Source organism: Anthonomus grandis, chromosome 10 (genome assembly GCF_022605725.1).
Source record: "Anthonomus grandis grandis chromosome 10, icAntGran1.3, whole genome shotgun sequence".
Lineage (NCBI taxonomy): Eukaryota > Metazoa > Arthropoda > Insecta > Coleoptera > Curculionidae > Anthonomus > Anthonomus grandis.
Genome location: NC_065555.1, coordinates 8015843 through 8029160, shown reverse-complemented (window position 1 = coordinate 8029160; position 13318 = coordinate 8015843). Strand labels below are relative to the sequence as shown.

General features: G+C 28.5%; 1 protein-coding gene across 1 annotated transcript in view; it reads right to left on the bottom strand.

The window, feature by feature from the left end:
- Nucleotides 1-13318, bottom strand: part of LOC126741540 (nose resistant to fluoxetine protein 6-like) — a 38670-nt gene that overhangs the window by 12672 nt on the left and 12680 nt on the right. Inside the window, exons 7-10 of the mRNA XM_050447997.1 lie at nt 12481-12649; nt 3064-3251; nt 2300-2408; nt 173-356 (exon numbers count right to left, since the gene is read on the bottom strand). Of these exons, the coding sequence (XP_050303954.1) occupies nt 173-356; nt 2300-2408; nt 3064-3251; nt 12481-12649 (650 nt within the window). The remainder of the gene's footprint in view (nt 1-172; nt 357-2299; nt 2409-3063; nt 3252-12480; nt 12650-13318) is intronic.

Sequence of the window (13318 nt, the reverse complement as noted above, 5' to 3'; positions counted from 1 at the left end):
AAGTATTCTCTAGTTATTTTCTTTCAAAGACTTTCTTTCAGAGTAAAACACTTTTGTCCAGCTGCTAACTAAAATTCACGATATTTGTGTTTTATAGCCCGATAAACTGTTATATTTATAATTTATTTCAAAATATTTAAAGGAAAAATAAATAAAATTATAAATTACCTACCTCCATGTCCATAAATAGACGAATATGTAATAAAAGTTAAACCAAGACACCAAAATGGTTTTATAAACACATCACATAATGATTTACCAATATGACTTGAGTCATTGCTATATACTTCATGAAGCACTACAGTACAAGTGAACATAGCTGATAAAGTTATAATCCACACGACTATATTAGAAACCTAAAAATAAATTAGGGTAAAATTCAATAGTAAATGAATCAGCAAAGATTAATAAATTTTACACCTTTTAAAATGTGCATAATTAGAATATAACATAATTCATCCTCTTCGAATAAGAAACTATTATATTAGATTTGAAAAGATTATTAGTTACTAAAGCGTATTATACTTTATTATTAAGTTATACTGACTTAGATTAAATAAGTCTTTGTCAATAGCTCTGCTTAGGGCAATAAAGCTACTTTTTAAATTAGAATTTGAATTTAAATAACCCAAATACGACAGTCCGCTATTATCATCCCACGTTAGCAAGCAATATTATTTTGAGTAAGAGAATTATTAATATTACCTTTAAATTAGCATAGAACGCAGAGTTATGTTTCCATTTATTTGTATGCTATTAGCTATTTTATTCATTATTTAGCTGCTATTAATTGCGTTTAGGTTTACAAGCATACAATTATATACTTTTATCTAGAATACTTTCATTCATGCGATTTATCTGGGACCGCTTACTCGACTTTTGCATCTCTATTAAAGTAATTCTTGTAAGATGTAACAATTTTAGCAAAAATATGAAAAATTAAAAAAGCAAACATGAAAATCTTCTACGAAAATTGAAACAGTAACGTGCTAAGACTACTGTAAAGATCCTGGCATGTAATCATGAGGTTTTCGTTTAAAATCCCGTCCTTGGCATGGTCGTTAGTAATTGTCCTATTTAGGTGATATAAGTTAATAAACTAACCGAATATACAAATAACATGCCACAATATATAAAGAAATATCGCAACTTTTAGCATTTACAAGGATTTTAAATTAGGACACCCAGAAACTAAATTAAAATGAGTTTGTTATTATTTATTGCATTTATTCCATTTGGCTGATACACACTGTATTTGTTTTAGATAAGTTTCAGTATATTTTAGAATTTTAGATAGTGTAGCTGACAAGCACATTCGCATTACTGAAATTAAATTTATGTCAGAATACTTTGTGCCATGCAAAATTAATTGTTTAATTAAAACTATTAACCTCTAAATTTAACCATGTCAATTGCTAAATAAACTTTTGTTAAAAAATAGAATTATTTATTTCAATAAAAAGTTGCGCTTTTATCCTTTGTGATACATTATTCACTTAAAATATTCCATAAGGTGCCATTTTTTAACTCAGCCTAGCAATATTTTACAGTTGTTTCATGAAATATTTACCGAATATTTTCAACATGAAGCTTTTATAGTTTTTGATTTAATAATATTTTAAAAATTATATTTTCTTAGGAATATTCATTACATACTATATATAATAAAAACAAATAATTTGAATAGGAAAATCCTTTTCACTCTTTTGATAGCATTGTTTAAGTACAAAAAACCTTTTTAAAATGGAAAAAGATGGTGTCCAATTAAGTTATGCCATTTATTGATTTCGTCGCATTTCGGTAATAGATAATATTTGGTATGTTCTAAGCATTATTTAAAGATTTTGATCGATTATATACATATTTGTTATAAGATAATAAAAGATGAGATATAAGTTAAAAAATATAATTTTTCATCAAAAACTAATATTTAAATTGTAGATTTCTTCTATTATTCATTAAAACTTTCCAATCTTACCTATATATTTCTTTTATCAAGAATTTGATTTATTATTATTGTACCGAATATATGTGAGATTATTTACTTGATGTATGGTTATTTATTACTTTTTTGCTATTATTTTAACTTTGCTGAAATATTATATTTGGGTTGTATATAACTCAAAACCGTGATATTTATTTTTAGATCTAAAAGTTATAATATTCAATGAAACTAAATACTGATCATTACTTATTATATGATTCTTCGTATATACCGGTGCTTTTTAAATAAAATCATTTATATAAATTAACTTTTTTAATACATAATTGATATTGAATAAAGTTTTTTAATACTTACCCTATTAAAAATAAAAGGTTTATGTCTTTGACATCTAAAATAGAATCCAAACATTACACCCATAAAATAAGTGATGAGTTTGGAATGTGTCTCATATTCAAGATGTTCACTAAAAAAATATTAATTTGTAATTATTGCATACCTTTAGATTACACCGGGCAACCAAGATAAATATGTCTATCATGGGGATCTTAGAAAACAAAAGAGATACGAAGATTTAACGGCGTTGGCGTAACATGGGATATAAAATTTTAATAAATCAATTTTATTATTTCAATAAAATTATTTTGACATTTTCGTAGCGCCATCATTTCACCGCCTACTCCTACACCAAAAGCTCAGAATTTAATAAAAACACATTTTTCCTAATTTAGATATTGCACAATCATATTATGTCATATATCGTTGTGCTCGTAATAAGATATCCTATTTATAACAGGGTATACTTTTTTTACGCATCATATAAGAAAATACATCCGAAACGAAACGTCATACGGAAAATCTTTCGACACTGTTTTAGTGAATGGCCATGAGAAAGTGTCTTTTATTTCCATATCTATTTAAATATTTATTTTTTAGCAAATTTAGGTTTTTTAGGCATATCTTCGAAAGTACTGGAAATTTTAAAAGTTTCTAAACGGCATATTGTTCGGCTTGAAAATACGCAACTTTTCTCTAATTTAACCACCCTCGTATATCTTTTATTTTTCAAGAACCTCATGATAGACATCCTTATCTTGGACATACTATATAAGTTAACTTACGGGTCGTAATTTGGAAATCGTAGCTTGGTGTATAATGGCAAAGCTAGAAATAAGACATTTAAAAAAATCATACACATTAACACCATGTTAAAGCGCCTTTTATACTGCCAAGCCATTCCTATCATAATGAATAAGCCAATAAAGAAGAGTTGAAAGTCGGCTGATAGATACCATAAGTGGACATAGCACTAAAATAAGAAGATAAGAGTTTAAGATAATATTTTAGTGTAAGTTAAAAGTTAAAAAATAAATAATTTGTAATTTTTCGGAATTCTCTTTTCCTATTAAGTCATTTTCTTTATTTCGTTATATGTAAATAGTAATTTAAAAAACATTAATAAAACAGCATTTATACGATTACACATTTGTAATTTGAGTTAGTTGAAAATGAAAATCAATGAAAGTATAACAGATTAAAACGCATTACAACGCGGGACATTTCAGATATTAATAGAAATGGAAATTTATAATTGTAAGATGAGGTAGTTTGATGAGAAGAATATGTAAACAATAAAAAAAGCTTGATTTATAAATGACATTAAAGTTTCCGCTTTTCTTCTCGCATTTCCCTAAAATAAATAAAAAAATACGACAAATTAGTTGGGAAGAAGATGTGATGCAAATGTCTTAACTTATAACGGAATTTATGTTTCCTATATTGTCTTCTCAGTAACGACGTGGATATAAAAAAATTAATAGTTAGACTCGTGATTAAATTCTTCAAGAGAACATGACATGTTCTCTTGAAGAATTTATCCCCGCACGGACACTTGTGCAACTTGTGATGAATATACAGCAAAAGTTAAAGCTTTATCTGCGGAAACTGATAAACAACAAATTCAACAGCTAACAACAAACAATATTCTTCATAAGAACAGGGCGGAATGTTTTTACAACCATAAGAAGAAAGCCAAAATCCAGGCAAGAAAAAATAAAAAGAAAGAAGCTATTTGCATAGATTTCGCCCCCTGCCGCAGATAGCTACCAACGATGTATATTATAAACGTCAACTTTCTATATACTCCTTTAATGTCTACGTTCTTGCAACTGGTGAGTCAATTTTTTACGTGTACGATGAAAGTGTTGCCAAAAAAGGACCGAACGAAGTGATCCTGCAGGAGGGCAGAACAAAAACTACACGATATAAAGATTCATTCATTAGGTACTTACCGAACAATCGCATCCATGGTCTCACAGACATTAAAATTACATTTCCTATACGTGGACACTCATACTTAGAGAGCGATAAAAATGTTGGTCTATGGAGCATAAAAGCACCAATGGAAATACCAAAAGATTTCGAAGAAACGGTGAAATTATCACGATCGAAACCAACCCCTTTTACTGTGGTCAGTGTTACTAAAAGAATTGTATTGGATTGGAAGACAATGTTGCTATCAAAGTATGCCGCTAAATACCCTTTTAAAACGCAGCCTATCAAAGTCATACAAGCTTCTTCTAGCCATAGCCGTTTGTTACAATATCGCAAGACGTACTTTGGAGAAATGCTGACAGGCATTATTAGAGCACCGCGGCATAGTCAATCATTACCAAAGGGGTTGTTTGAGCCTTCCTCTTTAGCTTACAATAATATGTTCTATTAAATATTATATTTTTTTACAAGCATCGCGTGGAAAAATATTACTTTTCAAACTAGCTAGATAAATAAATATTACTTAGTTTTAACAAAATCTTATTTTTTAAGGCCTCCTGCCAATTTCCAGAGCCAAATTCAACGATTTGCAAAGTTTATTGAAGTTTTGTAGCCCCTCTGCTGTCAAGTTCTTTCTCAATCTACCCCATGACTAATTTAATGCAAGTTAAAATATAATTTATTAAATCACCTTTCATTGATGTGGTTTTTTTTTCAGGTCTGGATCAATCTGGATCCAACCGACATCATGGAAACTCGCTTTTTACTTTCTTAGAACATAATACTGTAGTTATTTTTATAAGCAGTCTTTTAATAAGCTCTCATACTGATTTTGTACCGTTTTTAACATTAAATTATGTTTTTCTCAGTTTCTTGAACAATTGACTTACCTGCTTTGTTCCCTTGACCCTTCATGTTACGTCTACGCAGTAGTTTTTAAAGTTAGTGAAAAAAGCTGTGCTGAAAAGAGAGTGGAGTTAACCCTAAAGGATTAGGCATCAGAATTATTTATTTTGTGTTAAAAATCAGTATATTCGTAAATTTGCACTCCTTTTTGCACAGGTCTACTATAATACGTATCAACAGGTGCTAGTAGCTTAGCAGCTGCTATTGCTGATCTTTTAATTGTTCGGATCTTAAGTACCTGTAATGTATAATTTTCAAAGTATCATACTGATCTATATCTATTTTCCCAAAGTTTACGTTTGAATATTTTAATTAGGATTGCTTGTACAATGAGATTTCCGGCATATATAATATGCATATCATATCATACATAATATATATAAAAAAATATATTTAAAATTTTTTACTTCTAAAAACATTAATAATTTTTTATAACTTAAATTGAGGTATTGCTGCTGTGACATGGAGCTCCAAGACTATTTTGTCTGTCTTACTGTTTTACGAATTTTGTATTGCAGCTAATGTCATTGCATACATCCTTTATTTTATCTGTCGCACCAAAGTAATATTGAATGATTTGGATTTTAAGATTAATTTAAATTTCTATTTATAGTCCACTATTTATATTAAATTATTTATTCAAGGTTTATAAAAAAGGCGCCTATTTATTAGGATAATCATAGGAAATTGAGTAGCGTCTCCATTTAAGTTATGTACTTAATTTTTAAATCGGGATTATTAATTAATAGTAAAAGCAGTTACATAAATTTTTTAATGACGAATAAAAACAGAATATGTAAATATACATATATATACAAGGCGAAATTCAAAAATAGGAAACTTAGGAAGGAAAAATATTCAGTTTTTTTATTTGCTTTTTACCAAGAGTTTTATGTATTTCTGTTTTGTTAAGCTATGCAGCTTGTTTATTAAATATAATGTAGTTCTAAAACTTAATAAATATTTAACGTTTGGTCTAATCTCGGTAGACTTAAAATATTATTAATTTTAAATTTGAACTGATTTTTGTTTTCCTACTTTATCATAAAGAACGAAGCTGGCCAATTGTGTTTACCCAGTGCCAAAAAAATTAACATTATCCTAAATTATAACGCCTAAGGAAATTAGGAAATTTATTTGGTCTGAGCACTATAGCCTGCATACGGAATAGTCCTGTAGGAACTGCTTTTTTTATATCAATTTAAAATCTAGGTTATATGTTTGATATTCTTTTATAAATATATCAAAAGATCTTTTAATTAATTTATTTATTTTTTAAGTAGGGCCTAATTATAAAAGTCTGTAGAATCACAACCGTTCTATTCTATCTTAATTGCCCTTGAAGAACCTCAGTATATCATTAAATTTTCCTAGCAATACTTTTTCCATAATCAATAAACACAATAACCTTTTTAAAATATGCATTATTTAGCTACTTTTTAAAAATATTAAGCAAATGCGTTGACAAACCAAAAATTTTACTTCCTTACCTTCAAAACCTCCAAAACACATTTTTTTTTGAGTAGGGCCTATTATGAAAGTCTGTAGAATTACAACCATCGATTCCATCTAATTTACCCTTGATGAAACTCAGTATAACAATAAATTTTCCTAGCAATACTTTTTCCATAATAAATCGATGCATCTAGAAAAAGGCTTTCTAAGCTATGTAGTATTTACCTAGTTCTTAAAAATATGAAAAAGGTGCGTTGAAAGAAGCTAAAAATTTTACTTCAACGCCTAAAAAAACACTATTTTTAGATGCAATTTGTTTTCGAAACTGTCTAACCAAAATTCAACCTGTGATCGATTTTGATTGAATTTTACGTAGAAAAGTTAGCATTAAGATAGCTAGAAACAGAGTTCAGTCGCAATTTACGATGCCATACGTAGATTTCATTTGAGATTGGTGATGTACGATTTGACATTTTCATTCCAATTTTAACTTTTATGTTCCCTCTCGATTTATTTCAATTTGGGATTACTAGCAATCATGCAATTAATTTAATGATAAATCATGCAAAGCAAATTTCGTATAAAGCTACAGTTAAGCTTTATGCTTTTTTCTTAGGTGTTCAGAGAATCATGAAGTCAGCTTTTTTAAAAATATTTACACTTTTAGTTATAGTATACTTTAGTTGTACTAATCGGTCTATAGAATTTTATTCTTAAGATTTCATTTTAAAATTAATTATGCATGTTATTATTAAATATGTTTTAAATAATGAATTTAAAAACGACATATAGATGTGGGTTTAAGTGCCCTTCTCAGATTAATTTCACTATCATTTTATTAAACAACGTTACTACTATTATTACTACTGAAACATCTAATACAAGATAAAAAGCCTATTCAAAAAAATCTTAACAGTAGGAATAAAACTCAAAATAATGCTTACACTTATAGCCTTACAGTTAACATTCCAATTAATAACAAAGAAACCTAGGTTAGGTAAACAACTAAACGAATCAGTGATTTTGAATCAAAAGCTTAATCTATAGATCAATTAAGTACTGATATAAAGTGGTTTAAAAATGATTATAACATATTAAAAAGGAAATGGAGTTTTTGAGAAAGAACGTCTTCACTTGAATTAAAACCCTTTATACAACAAAATAACATGTTAAAAAGAACCTACCTTTACGGGTAAAAGCTACATAAATCAAAATGTTACACTACTGCTTATATAAAGAGAAAATTTTTAAGTTACCTCTGTGACAACCAGAACGGAAGTTAATTGAGACGGTCTTGTATAAAAATGCCGCATATGTTTTGACTTGTAATATATATTTGTATCATTTCTTCAGGGAAATTAAAGTGGTTTTAACTTAATAAAATGTTATGAAAAAAATGGAACATTTTAAAATGTCCGTTTTCTTTTATAGAAGCGATATTCTTTTTATATTGTATTAAAAACTAGTTTCGCTATTTCGATAACAATTGTATGTACAAATATATAAAGGTGGGGGAATTAAATATTGCTCTAAAATGGTTTCTTTCGTCGATGACAACCACCTCCGGTTATCTATTTACTGTTTTTATTTTTTACAAAATGCCTTATTTTGTTGTGCCTGCACGCTGCACTATTTGATTTTTAAGCGCTATTATTTTTTATTAACTCATTATGGCTGTTCTGTTCTTCCTTGTCTCAATCGATTCCTTGCAAAAAGGCATTATTCCAACTAATTTTAAATTTTCAGACAGCCTTCTACCTTCAAGATTCTTATAAATGTAAAAATATGTATTTGATTTTGTGTAAGTAATACCATATACCTAGGAACGATCATAATATGACTCTATTGTTCAACATTGGCGTATTGTTATAGATAAAACGACGACGAATTTCTAATTGAAATCATGACTATACCTTTCCTCAGGCGAAAATATAAGTCTCACATATAAGTGTGCTCGTTTTCGTATTATAGCCTAGTCAAAATAAATTTCGGGTTTGCAATAATTCAGGGAAAGCTAAAAATTTACATAGATGTTAAAAATAGTATTACAAATAAAATGTCAAAAATCCCCATCGATCCTCCTTGTGCTAAAAATTTTATTCAAGGTCAAACGTCAAAAATATTGGTTTTTCGCGTTTATCTCGTAAACGGTAAATTTTGTAAAAAATTATTGTATATCTGTATAAAAATGTTATATATATTAAATAATTTTATTCTAACTCATAATCTTCAAAAAAATCTTCATCTTCGCTTTCTTCTTCGTCTTCTTCTATTTCTATAGATTCTGATAAATATAAAGATGAATCAATTCTCTCTTTTATCTCATACGGATCCTCATCTACTAAATTGTTGTTAGCATTGGAGCAAGATTGTTCTTGACAATGCGTACACACTACTGAGCAAAACAATCCTACTCTTTTACAGCCACAACTATTACTACAACCCTTTTTGCAATTACAGAGAATAGTGTTAAGGAGTTTTTCTGGAGCAGGTGGAAGTACAGTTTGAATTGGCTGTAAACTATTATCTATCAACCTCCAACCCCAATCTTGTGGGTCCAGTTTATTACCAAGCCGGACTTAAACTTGGTAGTACACTCGATATAAGTGTTGACAAGCAAAAGCAGATGTCGGAGGAAGGCAAGATAACTCTACTCTTTTATTATTTCGTGTGTTTTTTACAAAACTTAAATATCGATACTTGTCTAAACAATCAATCTTTTTTGAAGCTTCGTACATGGCAAGAAGAAAATGGATTCCATTTGCAATGATGCCTTGCGGGGAAGAAACGTCTTTCTTAAATACTTCTACGTAATCAATTAAATCGGTACGTTTTTCAAATAATTTAAAAACTATTATTTTACCTCTTTTATAGAGTGCAGATATAGTGTCACAACCAGATATTGCATGCAAGAAAAAAACATGAGATTGACATTTTGGGTACTTTGCAGTTAAACTTTGAGACGAATATATTTTTGTTTGTACTTGAGCTTTTCCTGCTTTAAAAAAGTAAATAATTTGATCAATTGGTGTTCGTGCAGTCAATAGTATTAATAAATCGATGTTTTCGCCAACAATGACCGTTGTATTTATTCCATTGAATTTTTCTATTGCTGTCTCAACTATGAGGGCATCAACATCAGATACACGGTGGAGTAAGAACGTATGTCAGTATTTTTGAAGAAATAGTGTATATCAGTATTTATATATCTCAAGAATGGTGACTCGCACGAAAAAAACATTTTTTGTAGATAATTTTATGGTCTACAATTTTTGTCTGACCTATTTTTATGATAAAACTTACCGTTTATGAGATAAATGCGAAAAACCAATATTTTTAACGCTTGACCTTGAATAAAATTTTTAGCACAAGGAGGTTCGATGGGGATTTTTGCCATTTTATTTGTAATACTATTTTTAACATCTATGTAAATTTTCAGCTTTCCCTGAATTATTGTAAACTTTCATTTTTTTTCTACTTATTTTGACTGGATTATTATTCCGTAGCGCAGTTTAGACGTGATGCTGACACTATGAACAGACATTCACATTTATATATGCATTTGTATATAAAAAAATAAAAAGAGTTATCTGGGTTCTTAAGTGTCTTTTGCCTAAATATGGAACCTATTAGTCCAAATTACCATAACACAGATGCAAACACTTCAACCTAATATATATATTTTGATTTTCTATCACGTCCCTCTGGAACCTAATTGTTCCACCAACAATTCGGTTCCAGAGGAATTCATATTTTAGCATGCGTTCTCGTGGTAAGTACGAGATTTATTATAACTCGTCTTACGTTGATATAGATCGTTATCTAATTTTTTATTTTATTCATATGCTACTTATTTTATTAAGCATTTAGCTTAGTTTAAATAAATATTTAATTAAATTGGTTTGTTTCAACATACACACTAATATAATTGTAAGTTATGCTTATTCAATTTAAACAAAAATACATAGCATTCATGCGATTTGTGTGCACTTTTGCCTGGACGCCATCCATGCAGTTTATCTGAGACTACTTTTTCGAGGTTACAAAAATCAATTACAATTAATTTTATTCACCATATACAGCAAGAAACACAACGTATTTTTAAATGCAGGGAAGACTAAAGTTTTACTTTTCTCCTCTATATGCAGCATTCTGAGTTTTTAAAGGAATACCTTAACTTTGAAATGAATGGCGAAGTGCTGAGGTTTACTGAGGCTTCCAGAGATTTGGGTGTTTGTTTGGATTCTCAATTAAGATTTTTCCAACATATATATAACTTATGCAGGGCCTGCTACTTATCTCTAAAGGTACTGTATGCAAATAAACATATTTTAAATTTTAAATTTGGAAAAAGCTTTGCAAGTCTTATGTTTTGTCCAAGGTATACTATTGCCTAATTTTATGTTATCCATGTTAAAGTTTTGTAGACCGACAACGATTGCAAATAATCCAAAATAATGGCGGTAGATTCATTTACAACTTAAAAAAATTCGATCATATTTCTCGCAAAATTAATCAGCTTCAGTGGCTTAATATTTCTTATTCGTATCAGTACTTTTTGATGATATTTGCATTTAAACTACTTAAAACATCTGTTCCACAGTATTTAAGATCCAAATTATTGTTTCGACAAGATGTTCATATAGTACCCATTAGATCCAATACTCTTTCTAGGCCGAATCATCACAAGGCAATCTTTCAACGTTGTTTTACATATCTTTTTACATTTCGCAAAAAAATTAAAGAAATACTTTTTAATTCTCAGCAAAACGATTTGGAGGTATAGCCTCTAAATATGCTATTAGATTATATCGTATTTATTAATCTAAAAAATTTAAAATATTGTTAAATAAAATTTACGGATGTTGAGTAGCGGGCCTTAAAGTCAGTTAGACTTCGCCCTTTGAGAAATGTACTTTTCCTTTTAGAAATTGTATTTTTCTTAATAAAAACATTTATTATTATTATTATTATTATTATTTTATATTTTTACAAAGATACCAATTATACGTAAGAAATTGCAATTTATTGGTGCCTTCCTTTTCATAATATCTAACAATTTTTTGGCCAAATATAATTGGCTTATTTCGTATGAGATCTTATATATTTATTAAAGATATTTTTTATTTTAATTATATTTTTATCGTAAAATTTAGATAGTTAGGGGGGTAGATGCGGGTTACGAATTATCATGAAATGAAAATTGTATTATCTTATTAAATATTTATAGTAAATATAAATAAGTTAATTGACATCTTAATTGAGAAAGGGTGAAATAGGAAATATAAGATCGAGTGATATCGAATTCGTCTCATTTGACAGCCATGGGAAACTTACTCAACCCAGTTTTGGTTAATTTGATAGCGTGAGTCAATATTTATTAATTATTTGCCTTCCTTTGTTTATGTTTTTTTTAAGTAATTTGTATCTCTCTTATCTTTTATCTTGCCTTATTTATAAATAGAAAATGAAGGAGAAATGTTGATAAGATAGAAAAAGGCTAATACATCGTATCTTAAAACCATACTGCATACCAATGCATTGATCAGAAAAAATATTTAACTTTAAAAAAAATGTCAGTTTTTTAAACTAAAACTTAACACTAAAGTGTTAATTGTCCTTATCTTGCAACTTTCCATTAAAGCATGCACTTAACGAAGGCAATATTAGAGCATTAACTCGGTTTAAAGAATGATCCAGAAGCTGACTGCTCTTACATAAAATTGCATAGATCTAGTAAACATTAATAATTTGCGCATTCTTTGAAATTTCAAAAAAATTATTAGAAATGCTTTACATAAAATCAAATTTTTATATTAAAGGGAATAATCTTACTTATTTGGTTTAGATTATCACTTAACTGCAATATTTAACAAATAAATACAATAAATTTCGGTACATACCATATCATTGGGGTTATAATAATTCTGAATGTAAAGAAATACAGCCCACCAATGCTCTTTACATGGAGTATTTAAAGTGTCATAAAATATCGTAAAAATAGGACCATCTCCAATGTATTTTGCCAAATAGACGGCATACAAAAAGAACATTAGTACTACTGGAGTAATTCTAAAAAAGAAAAAATATATTAAAGAACTTTTATTTATATAAATGAATATAAATAAAAACAATATTAAAAATATTCGATTTGATAAATAAGTGCTGTTATGGGTTAAGCGAATAACAAGTCTTCGTAATATTACAATTAAAATATATGCGTGGAAGCAAAATTTTTATTATTTTCTGTTACGAAAATGTTGGATTAATGGTCCTGGAAGTGTGTGCTTCATTTGCATAGATCTACATATCAGTAGACAAGTTGCGGAGCAAATATTTTCAATGTTCTGAGATCTTAAGACTCCACGCTTGCTAAGCATACGCCTGTTTAGCTTTGAATTTGGTTGGAAAACACGATATGCATATTTTAATATACAATCATTTTTCATTTATACAGTTTTACGGTCAGGAATTAAAAATCGCCAAAATTGGAAACATGTTTGGTTAAAAAAGATTGAATGATGTTCGATATGTCGCATATTTCTAAAACTCGAAAATGACATTATGTAAAGCAACGGGATCAGTTCACGGACATGTTAAATTTAGTTTTCGTTTTTCGTGTGTTCTGTTTCGTAAAATGTATAAAACCGTTTCATTAATTTTTGAATTTATGAAAAGAAGATTTGCATTCGTATCAACGTGACTAGTAATCGATTTAGTAATATATTTTATGTATTTATT